Genomic DNA, 22719 nt, shown 5'->3' on the forward strand with positions numbered 1-22719 from the left:
CGGCTGGGGCCTGTGCACTGTGGCAGCAGACCCATGCATGGCCCTAGTGAGACAGCCACGCACTAAAAGGAGACCAGATGCTCAGGGTGTGTCCAAGCTCAGAAATACCTAATACGTTCTCCCCCCACCCCGCCCTCCCCAGAGGTGCAGCTGGTGCAGTTTCACGAGCCGGGCATCTTCAACTACTCGGCCTTGCTGCTGAGTGAGGACAAGGACACCTTGTACGTGGGCGCCCGGGAAGCCGTGTTTGCCTTGAATGCACACAATATCTCCAAGAAGCAACATGAGGTATGGTGTGGGCTCCTCACTCCCCTGCTGTCTGGGCCACACACCCTTTCCAGTGTTTTCTCCTCAGATCCACACACCGGCCTCCTCCTGGGATGTCGGGCCCTCTCTTGGCTGTGGAGCCTGCTTACCCCAGTGGCCAGCCCCACGGACGTCTTGTGTGTCTAGCGAGCAGCCTTCCTGTCCACCAGGGCTGAGGGCCCTGTCATCCTGAAGCTTCTTTCCCGCCCTGTGTCTACCAAGCCCCATCTCAGGGTGTCCCCTGGCAGCCTCCGTCCTCCCCAGGCTGGCAGTTCACCCAGGGGTCACCCTCTTTTTATCTTGGATTTTTGAACATTTTATTACGGAAAATCTCAGGCACACACGGGAGCAGAGGGAGTGATATGATGAACCCTGTACCCGTCGAGGCTCCTGCAGGCCGGGGGTTCACCCCCATCCTCCCATCCACGTCTTCCTCCTCTGCTCCCTCTGGGAGGCTTTGCAAATCCCAAACACATGTTCTTCATCTGCACATGTTTCCCTGATCATCTCCTAAAGGAAGGAACTCCTTTTTTCAAAATAACCAAACTATCGTTATTGCATCCCCCAAATTAATTTCATCAAATAGTGTTCAAATTTCACGGACTCTCTCATAAATGATGTTTGACTATTCAGTTTGATCGGGTTGAACTCAGGCCGTCTGTGTGGCCAGGCACTGTGTCTGTCGTGGAGTCTCCATTCCTAGGAGCCGCCCTGGGTCTACTTGGCTGGGAGAGCCACTCACGATCCTGTCTGGCCCCCAGCCCCAGTCTGGCTCCTGTGAGAGGCCGGACCCTCCACCCAGGCGGGCGTCCTCCTCCTGGCCCTTGACCATCGCAGTCTGGAGCACGTCAAGGGTTGCAGAATGGGACGTCCCGCCTCTACCTTTCCTTCTCCATCTGTGAGCTGGAATACTGTCTGTGACGGGGAAATGCCCGTTGCCAGCCATTCACATCTCTCGAGGCCAGTTCCTTTGGACATGGCAGGATCAGTGCTTGAAATCTTCGCCTTTATTTACTAGTTTTCCAAATAATGAGTAAGTTCTCCCCAAAGGAAGACAGTGGGTTTTTGGACTGTTTTTGGTTTTTTAGTATGACCATGACTCGTGGATTTAAACGTGTTTGAAGTGCCTCAAGCCATTGTAGCCAATGCTCGGACTGTCCCCTCCTGGCCTCTGGCAGCCTCTCCTCTGCTCCTGAATCCTTAGACACCACCCTAAGTGGTTGGTGTAATTTTCTGGTTCTCTGGAATCAAGCCAGCCCATGCTCACCTTGTGCCTTTTCTGCCCCAGATCTCTTATTTTTTTGTTTCATTTCGTGTTAGTCTCCAGAGTCAGGCATAGTACTTAATTTCTGTTTCATGTAAACGAGATTCTGGTTATTACCCCGTGAAAATAAAGTGTTTGGAACAGTAGGCACTTAGAGCAGAGGGTTGCCAAGGGCCTGCCCTGCTCAGCCCCTAGTCCCTGTGTTCATTGAATCCCCTTCCTCTGAGCCTTACTCTCCTTTCCAACAACTCAGGCTAACACTGCCTTTCAGAATCTCGTCTTGGAGCATCGTGGTTCCACCGTGTGCTTGTGCCGACCTGCAGGTGCTCAGTCAGAGCCCCCGTTGCTCTGTTAATGCCATCACTGTGGGTAACCGAGAGGCTTTAGGCTCTGTAGACGTAAAAGAGGGAAAAAAAGTGAAAGGACTACAGCCAAGCTTCAGTGAAAACGCCATGATCAAGGGCCTGTCAGAGTTCATGCTCCTGTGTCCTTATGCACTGCCTGTAGATAATGATGAAATTGTCTACATTTTAATTTCTAAAGGAAGTTGCTATTGGAAATGGGACTTTGTTCTGCTTTCACGTGTCCTGATTAGCACTTCCATTTCTCTGAAAACACATTGCTAGGGGATTCACTTCACTGCCATGGCGAAGCACCGTACTTCCTGACCTCTGAGTGCCCGACGGCCAGCTTTGATTCTCTGGGAGGAAATATATTTTGGCATCAGTCCTGGAATATCACACGGGCAGATGGGGCATCTTGGGGACAGTGAGGCAGGAGCGTGGGAGCCTTCTGTGATGCAGCGCTGTTGCTCCCTGTCCTCTGGAGGGTGCGGGGCTGAGGCATCTGCCAGCCTGGCTCGTCCACCTGGTGTGGAAGAAGCAGGAGCACAGATCTCAGCGGGAAGACATCTGACCTGAGGGAGCCCCGTGGCTTCATCACTTTCACCTGCTACCGTCACATAAAATTTAAAGCATCATAACCCTGCTGTTCCACTGATAAAGTAAACGTCAAGACATTTTACTAGACTCATGAATCAGTTTTGAAGGGATGAGAAAACCCACTTGATGTTTGAAAATGCCTGCAGTTTAGGGAATTCCCTGGCAGTGCAGTGGTTAGGATTCTGCACTTCCACTGCAGGGGGCACGGGTTCAATCCCTAGTCAGGGAACTAAACTTCCAAATGCCACGCAGTGCGACCAAAAAAAAAAAAAAGAAAAGAAAATGCCTGCAGTTTATTTTCTTGATAAATAATTGAATCCTCCCCACTTTCAGTCATTTAATTTATGCAGCTTTTTTCAGTGAATAGCAGTCATCTGGGAGCCGCCTTCCAGGCCCCCTGGCTGCAGCATGAGGATCACAGAACTTTCACGAAGCCCCGTTGCTCACGGGTCCCAGCGTCTGCTCTCTGAGCCTCACTTTGCAATCTGAGATATTAATGTCTTGGGAAATACCTGTGCTCTAAACACCACCATGTGCTTTGTAAACTGTATGTTTTTTATACCAGTATCTCCTTCTACAGGGGGAACATGCACTGAAATGGACTCTCGTTTTTCCTCACAGGCATATTGGAAGGTCTCGGAAGATAAAAAAGCAAAATGCGCGGAAAAGGGGAAATCAAAACAGGTAATTTCTTTTGCAAGCTTCAGAGCCCACCCAGGCCTGTCTTACTTGTTTGACTCTCCCAAACGCCCCGACTTCTGTGGTGCAGCCCAGGCAGGTTGCCCCGCCCTCAGGATGCTGCCAGGCTTGCTCACGTCATCGCGACTCATCCTGCAGGTTACCTCCCTGTTCCCAAGTGGCGAGCCTGGGGCTCTCAGTGCAAGTGCCAAACATACTAGGCTTTAGAAAATTAAAGTTTATCTGAATTGAATTTATTCAAATGGCCTGAAACTTTGACTACAGAAAACGATGTCTGGTGCCTGCTGGCCTAAAGGTGTACAGTGCAGGGTTCATGCCTTCCCTGAGCCCCAGTGGCCTGGAGGGGTTGCTGTAGGATTTCTGGATTGTTGACAGCATCTGTGCCTTGAGATACTGCTCCTTCGCTAGGAGATACTGGGCATCTCAGTGTGGTGGCCATCCGGGAAGCGCTGGGCTGAGTGTCCATCCATCTCCCTCCAGAGCTCTAGGTTATGGCTACCACCCACTTGGGCTACCGTGCCCCTAACTGGTGCTGGGCCGATGTCGGAGTCTTGGAATACAAGCGCCCCGTCTTCCTTGGTAGTTGGTTAAGACAGCTGAGTTATAGTCAATTTCAGTAGTTGTTGGCTAATTTCAAAGCAATTAAAATAAAAAATAAAAAAAAACAGAAAAAATGTTTTGGCTAAACTTTTTTAGCAAAGTACTAAACACTTTCACCAAAGTCACTAAATTCGAAATGAGGGAAAATGCAGGCATTGCGATGTAATAACAGGTGTCGCAGGGAGTTGTCTTAGAGCTAAATTAGAACAGGCACTTTGGCCAGCCCCACGTGGAGGCCATACAGCGGACAAGGGCCCCTCCCAGTTCTTTCAGGGACGATGAATTACTTCCAACCAGTTTCAAAACAATCGCGGCAAAAAAAAAAAAAACCTTTCCCGAGTGGAGATAATTTCAGATGCTAGCACATATAATCCAAGTACATTTCAGCCTAAAATAGTGGGTGGGTTCTTCAGTGGCATCTGGTTTTCCTGTGGGGCCTTTCTGATGTGGAGCCGGGCTCGGAGCCCCTCATTAGTCCTGCCTCTCCCCTGAGCTAGGCGGGCCGGACACACCCCTCTCCTGAGAAGCACTGCTTCCAGTTGCGCACATTGGGGCGTCGAGGGTGGGGTCCCCCAGAGAAAGGGAAGGTGGAGGGAACTCTGCACAGCACACACCCCCTCGGGCCTGCCAACACAATGAATGGTCTGTGTGTTCAGTGAGAGTGAATGCGTGTTTCCTTGTGCCGGGTGTCCAGTAAGGTTTGAGGTCAGCTTTCATTGCTTTTTGGCTGATACACTTTTGCTGAGTATGAATCAGTGACTGAGGTGAAATCTGTTTGGCACTTGACAGCGGCCTGTGGACCCTGCAGAGGCAGAAGCAGTCTGGCCAGCTGCAGACTTAGGTTTGTGCAGGGGTGGAGCCAGGTCTCCGGGAGCCTGCTCCCACCGTGCCAGGCAGGGCAGGGCTAGCCTGTGCAGATGGATGGCACCTGAGGCCCGAGGTGGAAGGGTGGCAGCGAATTCACAGTCGGGTTGGTCATCCGTGAGCTGTGAGGAGCTGCTGTCGGGCGTGTACTTGGCTGGTTTGTGCTCTGCAGCGAGCAGGGTGGACAGCTGGGATCATGGAGGGCGTCCGGTGGAGCCTGCACGGTGGCTGACCCGTGCGTTTCTCTTCCTTGTAGACAGAATGCCTTAACTACATCCGAGTGCTGCAGCCCCTCAGCGCCAGTGCCCTTTACGTATGCGGGACCAACGCGTTCCAGCCAGCATGTGACCACCTGGTAAGGCCGCGCAGGTCCCCTGGTCAGTAGTTAAAGCAGCGTGTGGGGCTCGAGGCAGCAGCAAGTGTTCTCCACTCTGCAGTCTGGGAGGATTTTCTCCTGCCAGCTGTGTGGGGTTGGAGGTGGCCCATGGCTCCGCAGAAGGCCTCTGCCCACTCACCGGCCTCCTTTAAGCCTTCCAGTCTGTAAGCCACCATGACTGAGGGCATGACTGGGTGCAGGACTTACAGGACCGCTGGCCCATAGTGCAGAGCGGGCAGTGGGGGAACCTTCTGGGAAGGCCAGTGTTGACAGAGAGGAAGCATCAATGTGCCCTGATCCAGCATCTTGCCTATTTCTCCTTGTCACATTTTGTATTTTGCGAGGGAGCCCTGGCTATGACATGGGCCCTGGTCAAGTAGAAAACTCAGGACTTCTGCTCTTGGATCCCTTGTTCTTGGTTCATATATGTTACGGACTAAGTGTTTGTGTCTCCCCAAATTCCATATGTTGAAGCCCTAATTCTCCAAATGTGATGGTATTTGGAGATGCAGCCCATGAGGAGGTAATTAAGGTTAAACGAGGTCATGAAGCCGGGGTCCTGATAGGATGATGACCTTATAAGAAGAGGAAGAGACACCAGAGCTCTCGAGCTCTCTCCCTCTGTCACGTGAGGTCACAGCAAGAAGGTGGCTGTCCGCAAGCCAGGAAGAGGTTTCTCACCAGGAACCAGCCATGCTGGCACCCTGATCTCGGACTTCCAGCCCCCAGAACCATGAGGCAGGAACATGTGTGGTTGCAGCTCCCCCGACCCCTGTCTGTGGTCGTCATGGCAGCCCGGGCTCACTACAACGGTGTCTGCTGCTCCGGTCTTGGGGCATCACGTTCAGTGTTGGCTGTTGGGGTACAAGTTGCCCACTGATAGTTCTGGAATTCTTCCCTCTGAGGAGTGACAACACAGTGCCAGTTTGCTGAGCGGTTATAGAAGCAGGACCCATCTCTCCGTCACCTGCATCATGTCCTTGACTCTCCTTGAGCCTCGTCAGTAGGGTCCTTTGGAGAGGGCCCCCCACTCTTACACCGCCCTCCCACCACTCCTGATTCCCTTGCTGACGGTAGCCGGAAGGAGAGAGCGGATTAGACAGCAGCATCTCTCTGGGAGATACTCTTTTTATTCAGATAATCTGATGAGCCATTTATAACAACCACAAAGAGGGAGGAGTGTTTTAAATGCACTTGAGGGTCGATAATGAAGCACATTTCCTAGTGTTTGTCCCTATTTAGTGAGTAACTGTCAAGTGTGAAGTATGCTAAAATGGAAAGCTTAGTTTGCTAGAACCCTAAATTCATTGGAATTAAAAAAATGTTTTCCAAGCTTGAGTCGGAGATACATGACAGGACAAAGTATGGGCAAAGTAAGGACCTGCTTCGAAAACCTTGTATCCGCACACAGACCCCTGGGGTGGGGTCCATACATAGGGTGGGTCTGCCGGGCTGTCTGTGTCCACAGACTCTGGTGACAGAGGTTGGGATCGGGGTAGGGGGTGCATCTAGGTGTTGAGATCTTCAGTCCTCATAGACAGACTTAGTTTCTTTTTCCTTAGGTCACATTAGTCATATTAGAAACATTTTGCACGTGAAAGGATTTCCTGGCTAAACTCTATAGTTAGAAGCTTAAGGTATGGAATTTAAACTTAAATTCCATGGGCATGTCAGTTGTTGAGGTAAGGGAATCATATGTTTCATTTAAATCTAGACCTATATTTTTTCCCAATATTTAAAAAAAATTTCAAGCCGACAGAAAAGTTGATCTCACACACGTGTTCTAACTACACAGATTGCATGGTTGGGAGCGTCCGTATGTGTGCACAGGTGTGAGCACACCCATGACCCCTAAATGCTGTCACATGCCTCAGAATAATGACATTTTCCTACAATAATGCCAGGTTTGTCATTATATCTAAAGAGATATCATTAGAGATATGATATCTCTAATGTCATCTAACCTCCAGTCCCTGTTCAGATTTCCCCAAACATCTTGAAATGCAGTCAGTGAATCACATCAAGTGGGGTGCACTGTCACCCCAGTTCATACCTCCTAACCTAAGAGGTGAAAAGTCTGTATATTGTTTCCACCAGCCTGTTAGAAATGTAACTGCATCTTTCCCATGCCCCTGAGCCCTCTCTGCTCCGTCTGTGACATGTTTCCCTCGCTCTGACAGACAGCAGGGCTGCCCACCCACCCATCGCAGTTTGGGTGTCCGTCTTCTTAAGCTTCGCCGGGCTTTCAGGTGGAAAATGGTACCGCACTTTCATTGCCTTGTGCTTCCTGGGTTGCTGGCAGCTCAGGCATCCTTTCTTGTCTGTGCTGCCGGATAGGTTTCTTCTTCTCTAACTTGCTGTGCTTTGACTGTTTTCCTCCTGGAAATGCTTTATTACTCATTTGTGCAAGCTTCTTGTATATTCAGGGATGGAAATGCCTCATCTGTCATTTTGCAGGCATTTCCCCGGCTTTGTCACTGTCGATCTCTGTCTCATTCTTCTGTGGACAGATGCTTCCCAGTGCTTTGTGTACTGGATCTGTCCATTTTTTCCCTTACTTGGCTTTGGGCTGTCTTGTCAGGTGAGGAGAGATTATCCCAAGGCTGAAATTGTCACCCATACTTTCTGTTAGTGCAGCACGGTTCCGTTTTTAATATTTAAATCATCGATCCACCTGGAGTGTGTTTCGATGGGTGGAATGAGGTAGAGATTCTGCTCCTTTTTTCCTGTTATCTGTTTATTGGATAGCCTGGTCCCCCGCTGCTTTGAAGGCGTCTTTGTTGATATTAAAGTTCTGCACGTGGCCTTCCAGTCCCTTCCGGAGCACATCCTGTGTTTGGTTCTCCCTGGCTGTTCTACGACCCTAGAGCCATCAGCATTGCCGTCTCTGTCCTATAGGAGAGTCAACTGAGGCTCCAAGATCTGGAGGCGCTCTCGAGGGTGTCATAGGGTGCCAAGGCACCAGTGTCCAGACCTGGGACCAGGTGGTAGACCGTGCATGTGCTGTCTCCTCTGTCCCCCCAGAAGAGTGAGTCTGTAAATTAAATGGTCCCACAAAGACATATTATGACTACAGAAGTTCAGACATTTTATGGCACTCTTTCTTTTCATTCAATTATAGAACTTAACATCCTTTAAATTTCTGGGCAAAAATGAAGATGGCAAAGGAAGGTGTCCCTTTGACCCAGCACAAAGCTACACGTCCGTCATGGTTGGTGAGTCCTGCTCTCAGGGTCTGTCCCTGGCTTAGCTCTGCTGGACCCCCAGGAGGTCCCGTTCCTCCTCCTCCACAGGGGTCTCCCTCTGCTTCGTTCCCATATTCAGTATCCTCACAGAAGGTACAGGAGCCTCTGCACAGACCCGCTGATACAAGCTTTTGAATTCATTGTTCAGTAGGATAACCAGCCACCTCCACAGTCCTCAGGTTAGATTTGTAGGAAGAGATTATCTTATATCTGTCATTTGTGCAAATCATCTGGATTACTCGGCCACGCTGAGTTAATGCTCCTGTTCGAGGAACGTTTGTGACTGAGCCATGACCTGCCTTGGAACGGCCTTGTACACCCAAGGCAAGCAGGCCAGGAGCCTTATGTGCACCCACTGTTGTGTTTGTTATTTTACTGGATGCAGGAGTTACTTGCGTTGTGTTACTTATTGCCCCTAACAGTTTAACATGGAGCCTAAAATTACCCATGTCAAAGAAACAAAACAGAAGACTCAGGAAGCAGAAACATGCGCCCAGAAGCAGGGCGATAGTCTCTCCGCTTCCTGGGAGGACTTGTGTTAGCTTGGGAGGAGAATGTGGTGCTGAGCGTCTGTCCCCAACACTAGTGTTGATTCCCTTTTCCTCTTTCCGCCCAAAGATGGAGAGCTTTATTCTGGGACGTCGTATAACTTTTTGGGAAGCGAACCCATCATCTCCCGAAATTCTTCCCACAGTCCTCTGAGAACAGAGTATGCAATTCCTTGGCTTAACGGTAAGAAGCAGGTGGCATCATGGAAGGTGTGTTTCTGCTCAGGGTGGCTTCCTCGCCGGCAGAGCACTCACTCCAGTTCTCCTTTTGCCGGCTCCCAGCCTCACAGGAGGGCATCTGTGGCTCACCCTTCTCTGTCCCGGGGCTCACGTCAGCCCCAGTGCAGTAGGGGCGCTTCTGGAACTGCTGGGGGCTCCACAGCCAGCATCCACGGGCTTCTTTGCTTTCTTCTCTGCTAAGAGAGTGCTATTTCAAGCCTGCCTTTACCCCTTCTGGAAAACGGATCTGGGAGGCTCAGAATGGCGAGCTCAGGCTCGTTACATCAGCATGTGATATTATACCATTATCTCTGGACATCATGTGTCCATGTTGGATTCACGGTCCAGATGGCTCACAGAGATGCTCACAGGGGACTTTTCTCGTGGGCATCGGCCAGCCAGCCAGAGCCTTGGGGCACCTGGATCTGGTGGTCAGCAGTTTGTCTCTTTTAGGCACGTGCTGTTTAAACTGGCAAATGCATATCTTCCAGTGGGTCTCCAGGCTATGGTGGGATCAAGCTCCCTGGGGCCCCCAGGCTGCCTGCCAGTTGGGAGGCCCAGCCCTCAGTTGTTGGGCTGGACCGGGAGGCTGTGCTTCATAACCCCCATCTCGGGCATCTCCTTAGGCCAAGGAGGGCAAGATGGGCACCGTCACCATTCCCGGGCCCTGGCATTTGTTTGGGGTGTGGTGTGGACACCCTCCCACATCCTCGATAGGGGGTGCCCGGGCCCTCGGTGCGCACAGGCATAACCAGAGCGTCTGTTCCCTGCAGAGCCCAGCTTCGTGTTTGCTGACGTGATAGGAGAGAGCCCGGAGGGCGGGGACGGCGGGGACGACAAGGTCTACTTCTTCTTCACGGAGGTGTCTGTGGAGTACGAGTTCGTCTTCAAGCTGATGATCCCACGGGTAGCGAGGGTCTGCAAGGTGAGCCCAGCACCCCCTCTTCTCTTTGGTCCCAGCCCTCAGTGAGAGCGTGTCGCCTAGGCTCCACACTTCCTCCGAGATGTCCATTTCCCGACCACTTTATTCTTCCACGCTACAGATGTCAGTGTGGACGGGCCGAGGGCTCGGGCCTCTGTCCTCCCTGCGGGCCTCCCTGGAGACCACAGGGGCGCCCGCCCCGTGTGTGACGATGACTGTCCTCAGGGCTCTGATCTTAACACACCTCCCTCAAACCTCCCCCAGTTTAAAAAAGTTAGTTTTTCTATACTGTGTTAACCAAATTCTGTTGGAATTGGGGTTTTTCCATTCCAACGTAAAGATGAGGAGGGGTGCATTTTCACTGTGTCCAGAATAAGTGAGGATACGTCGATTTCATATTCTGCATCCAATTGTAAGAGTTTTGGTATTTCTCTCCAGACCAAGTCATGTCAGGGGTGTTTCACGATTGCTGCTTGGTGGGCAGTTCACCGAAAAGTGTTTTGGAGGACCTGGCAGGACCAAAGCACCTCAGCAGATAACTTGGGGGCTGGAAGGAAGTGAAGATTTGATCTCCCACAAGGAGCGCCTTTTGGGGGAGACCACGCGTACACACATTGGCTTGAGACAGATTGGGGAGCCTCTGCGTCCACCAGCCCCTGTCTCTGCCAGTCACTCATGGACGGGTCGTGAGTCTGGAGATGCACATGAGCCAAAGGGCCAAAGCAGTGAACATGTGCAAGGACGGCGGGGGTCTGCTGCATGACACAGAGTGTGGGCAGAGTCGAACAGTTGTTCTAGCTGCAGTTGGGAGACTGGTCGTCGAGAGGGTTTTGTTCGTTTGGTTTTGTGCTTCAATCGATGACCCGAGCTGGCATGAAGGGAGTTGCTGGCATCACTAGTAGTCTGCAGCCAGCTTTCCTTTTCAGCCTTGGCTTCCTTTCATTCAGGCAGAGCTGCTCTGGGCCCAAGTACATCACTTATCACCTGCTCACGGGGGAAGTCTGCCCTCCTCCTACCACGCGTGTCTTTGGGGTTACAGGGGGATCAGGGCGGCCTGAGGACCTTACAGAAGAAGTGGACCTCCTTCCTGAAGGCCAGGCTGATCTGCTCCCGGCCGGACAGCAACCTCGTCTTCAACGTGCTGCGAGACGTCTTTGTCCTCAGGTCTCCCGGCCTGAAGGAGCCCATGTTCTATGGGGTCTTCACCCCACAGCTGTGAGTGCCCGGGTGGGTGGGTTGGGGGTGTTTTCACTGCGCTCCCCGATTCAGGGCAGTCACGTCGCCCCCTCCTCCCCAGGAACAACGTGGGGCTCTCAGCCGTGTGCGCCTACAACCTGTCCACAGCCGAGGCAGTCTTCTCCCGTGGGAAGTACATGCAGAGCGCCACGGTGGAGCAGTCGCACACCAAGTGGGTGCGCTACAACGGGGCCGTGCCCACACCGCGGCCCGGGGCGGTAAGTGGACCGGGCTCTCTCCACGGGGAATGGGCGTCCACCCGGGACTGGGAAAGGCCGTGGGCACACTCTCCTTTTCCTGGCTTCTTCTCATCGGTGTGTTGTGTAACAGCTGTGGCTACAAACTGCCCGAACAAGAAAGCTCTTCTGGCTGGCGCCAGCTGTTCTGTGGGATTAACATTGCGTAATAAAATTAGAGCTTTTTCATTTTCTGTTTCTTGCAGAGAAACACACGATTTCTTAGCAAAGGGACGAGCGATATTCTCCATTTGTTAATATGAGTCACATTTTTTTTTTTTCTCCTAAAAGTAGTGAATTTTATGTAGAAAACAGTGTGGGTGTCTAGGCCGATGCGGCTGCATCCGTTTATTACGTGACTGGTGAGCTGGGCCGTGTACATGGCCCATGGTGGGGTTGTGACCTGGGAGGGTGGCCTGGTGCTTGGAGCTCACTCCCCCAGGATGGTCCCCCTCTCTGGGGTACATCTCTGCTAACACAGGTCAGTTCCTTTCATGCGTATCTTTAAGCAAAAGGTGTTCACCTGTGGTTGTGAATTTTGGTTTACGCACATCAAGAACTAGGACGGAAAAAAGAATCCTTTGTGCTCTTGACCTTTATGCTATTTATATTTAGAATTGGACTATTTTTAGCCATTTTTCGAGGCTTCTCTTCTGGGAGAGATGTGGAATGATAAGTGTGTATTTTTCAATTTCAGAAGTGTGATACGCTTTTTTCATTTATGAATGGATGAAAGTTACTTCATTGACTATGTATCATGAGACACAATTGTGTCTTGTGGACAAAAAGACAGTTGCATTTCCTCCCTGCTTTATAACTGTGTCTTCAGATTCCTGGGTAAAGATCACCTCAGTGTTTCCATTTTTTCAAGAAATCCACTGTGTAGTCCTAAGTTCGTCACCTTGGGGAAGCCTCCCCTCTTGTGCGGAGCACGCGCCATGTGCCCGTGCACCCCGCAGTAACGGGTGGTCTGCTCCCTTCAGTGCATCAACCGGGAGGCGCGTGCGGCCAACTTCTCCAGCTCCCTCAACCTACCAGACAAGACTCTGCAGTTTGTCAAAGACCACCCTCTGATGGATGACTCCGTGACCCCGATAGACAACAGGCCCCGGCTGATCAAGAGTGACGTGAACTACACGCAGATCGTGGTGGACAGGACCCGGGCCCTGGATGGGACGGCCCATGACGTCATGTTTGTCAGCACAGGTGGGTCCTGGGCCCTGGGTAAGAACGTGGGTGAGTCCAGCTAATTTCTGCCGCCCGGAGCCAGCATCTCCCCCAGGTGCCTGAGTGGTTTGTTAGGGCGTGGAAGCGTTTCTGAGAAGTCACCACACCTGGATGGCTTCAGATCTCTGTGACCATCAGAACACGTGGGGCGCTGGTTAAAAATGCGAGTCCTGGCCCAGAACTAGAAATTCAGGTGTGGTAGGTCTGGGCGGTGCAAAGGGAGGCTGCTGAGAGCCGGCACATGGGCACGTCCTGCCTCCCTGCCTGACACCTGTCCTGACCTGCCGTGGGAGACACACCTTTCCTGGTGGTCCGTAGACTCCGACACAAGTCTTCTGGAATGGTCTTGGTAGCCAGGCACAGCAGCAGCTGGTGGGCTCTGTGGTCAGCTCTGGGTGCTGCCCAGCCACCAGCCTCCCCTGCCTGGGGCTCCTGGCACAAGGATGGCACCCTCAGAGGCCAGTGCAGCCCAAGAACCATGTCACGTTTGTTTGGAGGACACAGTGTCGACTACTCTGATGAGGGGTATTGAAGTCAACAAAGGGCTGTTTATTTTTCAGGTAAAAATGGGATAACCCATGTCAGTCCAGTTGTTTATTTTGCTGATGGCTTTTCCTTTTCCGTGTCTAATGCAAAAACATCTGTTTCTAAGCCTCCTACTGGGGGAAGGAGTGGGAGGCAGAAGGGTGACCATTGGCTGCGTGGCTGACAGTGCCAGCACCGTCCTCTCCTCCCGGGGAGTAACCTGCAGCTTTGACCTTGCAGACCGGGGTGCCCTGCACAAAGCCATCAGCCTTGAGAACAACGTCCACATCATCGAGGAGACACAGCTCTTCCAGGACTTCGAGCCTGTCCAGACCCTGCTGCTGTCCTCCAAGAAGGTAAAGTGACTGGGTGGCCGGCTGGATGGCCCCACGTCTTGGTGCCCACAGGCTGGGCCGGGCTGCGCCAGGCAGGCCCCGTCGTCCATCTGGCCTAGAGGAGCCGGCCTTCAGGCTCTTATAGAAAGTCCTTCCATGAGCTGTGGGGTATGGGGTGGAGGGAAGGCAAACTGTGTCCTAAAAGTTGCAGAACCTCACTGAGTTGTTGGGACCAATGTACGATGCCGTCGGGGGGCTCACTGGCCTGTGAAAACACTTCTTGTGCCGGAACTTGGTGAGGGTAAGACCCAGTAGGTGGGGGTGCCCTCGGTGCACCTTCCTCACCTGCACAGAAAAGCGTCCTCTGAGTAACGACGCGCCGTGTCTGCAAAGCCCCGTTTCAGGCGGCGCTGCCTCTTTCACCAGGGCCGGCCTGCTTTGTCCGTAAAGGGCCAAGAGTAAATGTTGTAGGCTCTGATGCCCGTGCTGTTGCAGTTTGAGAGCAGCCGTGGGCAGTCCGGAAGCAAGTGAGCCCTGTTATGTTCTACCAAATCCTCATTTACAGGCACTGAGCTTTGCAGTTCGTGGAATTTTCATATGTCACAAAATATTATTATTTTGATTTTTCGTCAACCGTTTGAAAATGTGAGACCTGCTATTAGTTGATGGGCTGTATAGAAACAGCCAGCAGGCTGGATTTGCCCTGTGGTCCACAGGCTGTCCCCTGCTGTACATCCAAAGTGGCCTTTGGGAAGCGTGCCACCCGGTTTACAGCCGGGGTGGGGAGTGAAGAGCAGAGCTCAGGCCGGGCACCGGGTGACCTCGTCCATGTCCTGGCTCCAGGTGCGTGACTGTGAGCCTGGGTGGACCAGTCCTGCCTCGGTTTCCTCATCTGTACGGTGAGGGACGGCAGACCCTGGGACTGTCCCAGCACTGCCCTGTGACTCCCTATGCTGTGACCCCTGGACTGACAGGCTCTGGTCAGCATCAGAAATTGGTAGCCTGGCCATACATCGAATTCCCCTCCACTGCAGGCCCACCCATCGCTTGGCCTCTCCCACCTGCACCCTGTTTGCAAAGCCTTGCTTGGGAGCACCAAGCCAGACTGTCCTTGCTTCGTATGGCGTCGCCCTGTTGCTGAGATTTTCCCTTTTGACCCGTGACACTCCTGGGCCATCCTCTCTTCACGTTGGAAAGAGGTTGTTCCTCCAGCCCCTCAGAGCATCCTCCCTGCCCTGGCTCCGGGTAGGGGCCTCCGCCTGGCTCGTGGGGCCCAGGCTCACTCCTCCCTGGGCTGTGGGCAGTAGGAAGGGGGTCCCGATAGCCAGGCGAGAAAGAAAAGAAGGCAACCTCTTGGTCAGATGCGTATTTGCAAACTCCACACACGGTCTTTCGTCCTCTCCCCGGCATCATGAGCTTGAGGAGTTGGATCTGGTTTTCAGACTCCTGTAGCAGGGTCACTTCCCCTCTTGGCCGCCGCAGTGTGTGTTTTCTCGCTCCAGTTCTAAAAGGGAAGGAAGACGAAGTAGCCTAATGGGGTTAGGCTACCAGACATCTGTACCTGTCGGTGGGTGCTTTTGGCCCCCTTTCCCCCAGGCCCACCTGCATCATTGTTGAAACAGGGAAACCCAGGAGCCCTTCTGGCCGCTGCCATGTTGCTCAGGTGCTTCAGCCCGGCTGGGGCAAGCACCCTCAAAGCCTCCAGATGGTCTAGTACTCATCAGAACCAAGGCCAGGCCCCCAGTGCAGACAGGGCTCGGCTCTGCTCCACGACATCATTCACAGACCCAGCTGGCCCTGCCATCCTGAACCCAAGTCTTCCAGGGCATGTGGGTGCTGATCCCATGGCAGGGATGGGGGAGGGAGAAGGGAGGGAGGGGGCAGTACCACCTGTGGGAAGTCTGACAGGTGAGTCCTGTGCTCACCTGCCTGAGATCAGGATTGGTCATGTGGCCGGGGGCTAGCCATGCAGGGAGTGAGTTGCCTGTTCCCACAGGAACCTCCACTGTGCTGGGATGTGGTTCAGGTGCCCATGGGGTCCCACACCTTCTCCTGGGCTAGTGGGCTCAGGGTGGCTTCAGAATGCTGTCCGTGCTGCCATGGCAGCAGGAAGCGGCTGTTCGGGGTAAAAAAACACCTGCTCCCCCCTCCCCATTCCCCACCAGCAGCCTCTTCTGGGTCGATCATGCCTGGCTCTCAATGCAGAAAAGTGATGAGCAGCTGCCACAGGGCTGGGGGAGCACAGGAAGTGCTACCAGGGAGGGGGGTCCCTGGTCACTACCTGCTCTCCCCTGACAAGTGCATTTGTTTTTTGTTTTTATTGTGGTAAGTGTACATCATATAGATTGTACCACGTTAATTATTTTTGAGTGTACACTTTAGCACCATTAAGTACATTCACATAGCGCAACCCTCATCCTCACCCATCTCCAGCACTTCATCTTACAAAACTGAAACCCCAAACCCATTAAACACTGACTCCCCGCTTCCTCCCATTCCCCAGCCCCTGGCACCCACCATTCCCCTTCCCGTCTGTGTGTGTTTGACTACTCTAAGAACCTCGTGTTGATATAAGTGGAATCCTACAACATTTGTCCTTTTGTGAGTAGCTTATTTCACTCAGCATAATGTCTTAAAGGTTCATCCATGTCCGTCCTTCCTTTTCAGGGCTGAATAGTATTCCATCCCACGCATCCACCGCGTATGGTTTATTCACCCACTGGTGGACACTTGGGTTGCCTCTCCCCCTGCTGCATGAACAGCCGTGTTCTCCAGTCTCTTGTGCGTACATGGCAGGCATGCTCTGGGCCCATGGAGCAGGCTGAGTGTGGTTTTCCCGGGGACGCTCTTTGATGGTCAGGTGCCACCTGTACAGCAAAGGTGGGAGCTCCTCCAGCTCTGGCCATGTCCACCCACAATCACCCACCTGTGTGCACAGAGACCAAGATGTGACTGAGAGAGCCTGGTGCTGCAGCTGAGGGCACAGTCACCCAGAGGGTGGAGACCCGCAAGAGGTCAGCAGGAGGGCACCTGGGCACGTGCGCGCTCAGCAGATCTCACAGGTGCTGGGTGGTACCCGGCCGGCTTGTTTTCTCTCACGGAAGAGCTGGGGTGAATAGTACAGGGGTCCTGTGACCCTTCCCCAGCGCGCCTGCCTAACCGAGGAGGCCCGCTGGCACAGCGCCTGCACTCACCTCCACACGCCCAATCCCCGCGTTCCCACGACCTGCTTTTTGACTCCAGGGCCCCCCGTGGCCTCCCTCGGTGTCTGTTTGACGGCTCCCGTCTGCCCTCATCTTGGTGACCTTCACACATCTGGAGAGAACTGATCAGCGTTTTGTGGAACGCCCCTCGGTTTGGGCATATCTGATGTTTTCTCGCGTTGAAATTGGGGTTGAGCATTTGGGGAGATGACCACTGTCTCGGGGACACGGATTCAATGACTTCTCAGAGTTACTTGGTTTCTCCTTCCACGTTGTCCCCACACCCTGTGGTCAGTGGATCCAGTCCACCTGGTGGGGGGGCAGGTGGCGGGGAGCTAAGCCCCAGCTCCTGGAAGGAGGAGTTGAAGAGTTTGGGGGCCGTGTTCAGCCCCCACGGCGGCTGACACTTACTTGTGGGTGACCTTGAGGCTACTCAGACACCCGGCTGCCTCTCGCCCACTGACTTGCATGTCCACCCATGGGCCTTGCCTGCAGTGCTTGCTGCTGTGGGATCTCAAGCCACTTTTCTGTTCCCTTCCCGTCCACATTCGTTGGAATTGGGGAGGCCCTGCCCTGTTGGGGAGCGAGGGCTGGAGGCTGAGCAGGCTGTGGTGTGAGGAGGGTGCATGAGCGTCTGAGCCCTCTCCAGGGCCCCTCCGTGGACCCCACTGAAGTTGCCCACTTGGCCGGTCTCCCCAGGAAATTTTTCCTCACCTCTGAGCCACGTGATCCCAACTGTGATACAGGGTGTCGTCCTGATTCCTTCTTACGAATATGGGCTCACCTGGCCTTGTCTGCCCGGGTCTCTGCCGACATGGACAGGCCGGCACTGGGCTTGACTCTCTCTGCCACCTGCCATCACAGTTTGACTCTTTTGCACAGGGGACTGCCCTCTCTTGGCTGTGCTCACACACGGTGGGTCTGTGACCCCTGGGCCTTCAAGGCATCACAGGCCAGGAGATCTGATGTAATGCCAGGACCTTTGCACTCCAGCCAGACTCTGAAATTAATTCAGAACATGTCCTCAGAGGATAGAGGCTGTGTTTTAAATACTAAGCTCTGTGGAAACTTGGGAATCTTTTGACATTAACCAACGGTTTTTCTAGAGCATCAGGGTGAGACAGAGGCTTATCAGCAAAGGAGAGAGAAAATGCTGTATGTGAATTGCCAGCCCTGGGTCTGCTGCTGGGCTTCAGGTGGACTCCTTGGGGGAGCCCTCGTTCTAGCTGAGTCCCGTGAGAAAATCAGCCTGCCCCAACTGCCTGTGCGCCCGGCTCCCTACCAGTGCTGCGGGCGCCGGCGGCATCAGCCTGAGGGTGGAGACGTCCCAGGCCCAGCATTCCAGAACACGGAGGAGCCTGCTTTGCTCTCTGCTTCTGAGCGTGGCTGTCCATTTCCCCAGCCGCGTTCATTTCTCGTAAACGTAGATGCGTGAGAAATGAATGCCTCCTCACTTGTTTACTAGAGCTCTGTTCACTCTCCACCTGTGTTCACTGCGGCCCCGCTGGATTCACACACTGACACGGGCCGTCTGTGTGCTGGTGCTCACGTGTTGCACGAGATGGGCTTTGGAGGCTGTGCCCTTTGGCCTCTGGTCTAGTGAGGCTGGGAGGGCAGTCGGGAGTGTCAAGCTAGTGGGTCTTCTTGCACACAGAGGAGGCAGAGGAGGTGCAGAGATGCACTGCTGGTGGGTAGGATGAAGGTGGGTGCTCGGACGGGGGAGGGGAGGGATTTGGACCAAGGCCCAGCACACTCTGAGTTAGCCCGTGGATTCCGTCCGAAATCCACCCGTCTGTCACGACGCTGCAGTGCAGATTTGTCTTGGTTCTAATCTGGTCTCATTCCGCTTCCTCCTCCAGAAGCTCGGGACGAAGCTTTGTCATCACTCCCCATGAGCTAGAGAAGCACCTGGCGCGTTGAGGGCTGCCCCCACCCAGTGCCCACCATTCTCATCTGTTTCACACCCACAGGGCAGAAGGTTTGTCTATGCCGGTTCCAACTCGGGCGTGGTGCAGGCCCCCGTGGCCTTCTGCGGAAAACATGGCACCTGCGAGGACTGCGTGCTGGCCCGGGATCCCTACTGCGCCTGGAGCCCGGCTGCGGCCGCCTGCATCGCCCTGTACCAGACCGATGGCCCCAGCAGGTACCAGCCCCACTACATGCAGGCGCTCCGCCCAGCCCCATGGCGTCAAGCGCATGCACTGTGTAACCTGTGCCCGGTTGTCTTGCAGGGGTTTGATTCAGGAAATGAGTGGGGATGCGTCCGCTTGCCCCGGTAAGTTGCTCGTCCTCGCTGCCTTCTCTTCAGGGACGGCCAGGTCACGTAACCATTTCATGATGCTTTGCTGGTGTGGCATTTCGTACATTTTGTTTTTCTTTCTCTACTCGGAACAGAGGTCAAGTAATCTCGTGGCAGACCCCGTGATGTTTCTCTGTCCCTTTTATCACAGAACAGGATGTTGAAGCCACGCAGAGTGTATTTGTTTACTGGAAGGCACTCTCCATCCCAAACTGTGACGTCTGCTCTTGGGATGCATCCTCTCTCTTCTGCTTAGCTTGGGGCGCGTTAAACAAAACCTACACCTCTTGTGAACAGGAGGGAGGAACTCATGAGAGATTAGTCCCTGTTCCCCTTGGGGGATCCCACCCCTGCCAGGAGGTCAGGCATGTCCCAGCTGAAGGCAGGCGTGCCCTGGGCCCCTGCCCTCCCATCCCTAACCCGCTCGCTAGCTGTCATCAGTTAAGACAAGTTTAGGAGGAGGGCGCCAAGGCCCACCGAACGGCTAGCACACCCGGCAGCCGTTAGCAGAAGCCCGTTGTTTGATTCAGCACCACCACCAGAAGGCACAGCTGACCGCTGCCCAGCCTCCCCGGCCTGGGGAGTTTTCTCCTGGGAAATCAGGGTGCGAAACAGGATTTCTTCTGCTCAGAGTTGGCTTCAATTTCTTTGTCCCCAAGGGCTGCCATTGGGGTCTTAATCTTTGCTTTTCCGTCACGCATGTCTTTATCTCCTTGCTGTTCTGGAAGATTCCATGTTGCTCCACAGGGTGAAACTCTTGTGTCCTCTTGTGCGTGTTAACCTAGTTTTGAAAGAAGTATCGAGCAGGGTTGTTGATGCTGTGCACGTTTATTTTGATGTTCCAGATAAAATTAAAGAAAGTTACCTGCAGCATTTTTTCAAGCATGGTGGCACAGCAGAACTCAAATGCTCCCAAAAGTCCAACCTGGCCCGGGTGGTGTGGAAGTTCCAGAATGGCGTGCTCAAGGCTGAAAGCCCCAAGTACAGCCTGGTGGGCAGGAAGAACTTGCTCATCTTCAACCTGTCAGAAGGAGACAGTGGGGTGTACCAGTGCCTGTCTGAGGAGAGGGTCAAGAACAAGACAGTCCTGCAGGTGGTGGCCAAGCACGTTCTGGAGGTCAAGGTGGTCCCTCGAACTCCGGTGGCCTCCAACTCGCCGGTCACACGGACAGAAGGTAGTAGGATCACCTCCAAAGTGTCAGCGGGGCCCACCCAAGGCTCCTTTCCCCAGACCCCAGCCTTGCAGGTCACCACTCCCAGTGCCATCGCCCTGCCCTCCAGCCCCGAGGGGCCCACCAGCATGTCCTGTGAACCAAAGATTGTCATCAACACGGTCCCCCAGGTCCACTCGGAGAAGACAATGTATCTCAAGTCCAGTGACAACCGTCTCCTCATGTTTCTCTTCCTCTTCTTCTTCGTCCTCTTCCTCTGCCTCTTCACCTACAACTGCTATAAGGGCTACTTGCCCGGACAGTGTTTAAAGTTCCGCTCGGCCATGCTCCTCGGGAAGAAGCAGCCCACGTCGGACTTCTCGGATTGCGAGCAGAGTGTGAAGGAGACGCTGGTGGAGCAGGGCAGCTTCTCCCAGCAGAACGGGGGGCAACCCAAGCCGGCCCTGGACACTGGCTATGAGACAGAGCAGGACACCATGGCCAGCAGGCTGCCCACTGACCGGGAGGACTCGCAGAAGATCGACGAGCTCCCGGTCAGGGACCGGCCATTCGACGTCAAGTGCGAGCTGAAGTTCGCCGACTCGGACGCGGACGGGGACTGAGGCGCCCGCTGCTCCCCGGGAGGTCTTTGTGTTGCCAGTTCAGTCCCCCGTCCAGTGCTGCGTAGGTAGCCGTCGTCAGCAAACCTCAGTCTTCTGTGTCTTTTCTCTTGGGTCGCGCTTGTGACTTGGTTTCTCTTTGTCCTTTCGGAAAACGGCGAGCATCGCGGCCGGCCTGCTGGTCGGTGGGGCCCTTGGAGTCATGCCTGCAAGCTTGCCCGAGGCCACTCTGCGGCGGGAAGACGGCCGGGCCGCCACTGGCCCGGGAAGAGTTGGGCCGTGAGCGTCCCCTCCTTGTAGCAGCCACTGAAAGAGAATTTAATTCCAGATTGGAAATGACGTTTTAGTTTATCAGATTGGTAACTTATCGCTTGTTGTCCAGGTTGGCACGAACCTTTTCTTCCACATAATTACTTTTTAGGAGTTTTGCTTTAATTATGTTGGTGTGTTGGGTCGTTCATGTTTTAAATTACTAAAGCAGATGTTTTAATATTTGGAAGATGTACATCTTCTGAATTTTGTTGTATATTAGGGTAAAGGTGTGGCTTATGTTGCTTAAGATTCTCAGGGATAATCTTACTTTTGCTAAATGCATTCTTTTCTGCTTTTAGAAATGTAGACAAAACCATGTCTTGAGCACATGTCCTTTTTTTTTTTTTTTTTTTAATTTTGTTCCTTAAGGGAAGCATTGTTTTCAGAGAGACTTTTTTTCTGTACCTTTTTTTTAACTCTTGTTTTAACTCTTTTGAGGAGAAGGCTGTGGAGGACTGTCCCACAACACCGGGCAGGGTTTGGAGGGAGGGATGTGGCCCCCAGCGTGCTCTGGGTGGAGCCGGGCCGGCTCAGAGTTGAGGGGACGAGTGAGTTACAATCCAGTGCCCACGGCCACTGGTCAAAACCTCCTGCCCAGAGAGAACGTTCAACCGGGACGTCTTGGTCACCTGAACATCTCCTTTTTCTTTTTGCTTCCATCTCATGCCCTCTGCCCGCTCAGACTCTCCACTTGGCCTAACCGGGCTGTCCACAACTGGAAGAGAGCAGGGCGGCCGGGGACAGCCAGGCTGGTGAGCACAGCACCCCTCCCACAGATGCCGCCGCCACGGACCTGCCAGGCCTGGCGCCCTCTTTCAAGGTGCAAGTGGGCGGCACAGTCTAATAACCATCACCGACGTCACGCTCCATTTCCTGCTTTCCAGACACCCACATAGAGGAGCCTCTCTTTCCGTGGCAAAGAGCAATAAACTCTGAGTGTGTGTGTGGCCTGTGTGGACAGTGTCATCTTCCAGCATGATAGGATTCGACCGTTTTGGTGTAAACATTTGTGTTTTATAAGATTTACTTTGTTTTTATTTTTCTACTTTGAATTGTATACGTTCGGAAAGTAACCGAATAAACAGAAGCTTATATCCTTGACGCGGGCGCGTGGTTCCCTGTGGCTCTCCCGCCGCCTCCCCGCGCGGCCTGGGCCCCTGTCTTTCTTGCACTTTGTTCCCCTTCTCTGGCATGTGGTGTGTTCCTGACGACTTCTGCCTCAGAGCCCTCTCTCTTTTCTGTCCTCTGTCTCGCAGCCTCATCTCCTCTGCCCTTTCCTCCTCCGGGGTCCTCTTCCCTGTCCTGTCTGGTCCCTGACTCATCTTCCTCTCCCCGAAGCCCCTGGCCGGCCTCGGGCCCGGGGCCTGACAGCCGCCTGCAGGTCACCTTGCTGCCGCCCTTCCTCAGCGACCAGGCCCAGCACGTGCATGCCCTGGGGACCTTCCACCTCTTCTGCCATGCCACAGGTGAGCGGGGCACCTGTCCAGGTGGGGGGTGGGCAGTGGGGGCCCCCTCCACGAGCACGGCCTTCCTGGCTGCACCTCTCCGGTGGTCCCCAGCAACGCTAAACTGTTACCCCGAGGCTGTTCCT

General features: G+C 53.7%; 1 protein-coding gene across 4 annotated transcripts in view; it reads left to right on the forward strand.

Annotated features, from left to right (window-relative positions):
* SEMA4D (semaphorin 4D) overlaps positions 1 to 22431 on the forward strand; it is a 106679-nt gene extending 84248 nt beyond the window's left edge. For all 4 annotated transcript variants that reach the window (XM_029201654.1, XM_029201655.1, XM_029201652.1 and 1 more), the window contains 13 exons: positions 143 to 288; positions 3133 to 3195; positions 4931 to 5029; positions 8172 to 8265; positions 8914 to 9027; positions 9836 to 9987; positions 11024 to 11199; positions 11282 to 11438; positions 12440 to 12662; positions 13449 to 13564; positions 18717 to 18889; positions 18978 to 19021; positions 19891 to 22431. In XM_029201654.1, coding sequence (XP_029057487.1) covers positions 143 to 288; positions 3133 to 3195; positions 4931 to 5029; positions 8172 to 8265; positions 8914 to 9027; positions 9836 to 9987; positions 11024 to 11199; positions 11282 to 11438; positions 12440 to 12662; positions 13449 to 13564; positions 18717 to 18889; positions 18978 to 19021; positions 19891 to 20819 — 2486 coding nt within the window. In that variant the 3' untranslated portion in view covers positions 20820 to 22431. The remainder of the gene's footprint in view (positions 1 to 142; positions 289 to 3132; positions 3196 to 4930; positions 5030 to 8171; positions 8266 to 8913; positions 9028 to 9835; positions 9988 to 11023; positions 11200 to 11281; positions 11439 to 12439; positions 12663 to 13448; positions 13565 to 18716; positions 18890 to 18977; positions 19022 to 19890) is intronic.
* The last annotated feature ends 288 nt before the right edge of the window (positions 22432 to 22719 follow it).

The sequence above is a fragment of the Monodon monoceros genome, unplaced genomic scaffold (genome assembly GCF_005190385.1).
Source record: "Monodon monoceros isolate NGI ecotype Baffin Bay Population unplaced genomic scaffold, NGI_Narwhal_1 Super_Scaffold_5, whole genome shotgun sequence".
NCBI classification, from domain to species: domain Eukaryota; kingdom Metazoa; phylum Chordata; class Mammalia; order Artiodactyla; family Monodontidae; genus Monodon; species Monodon monoceros.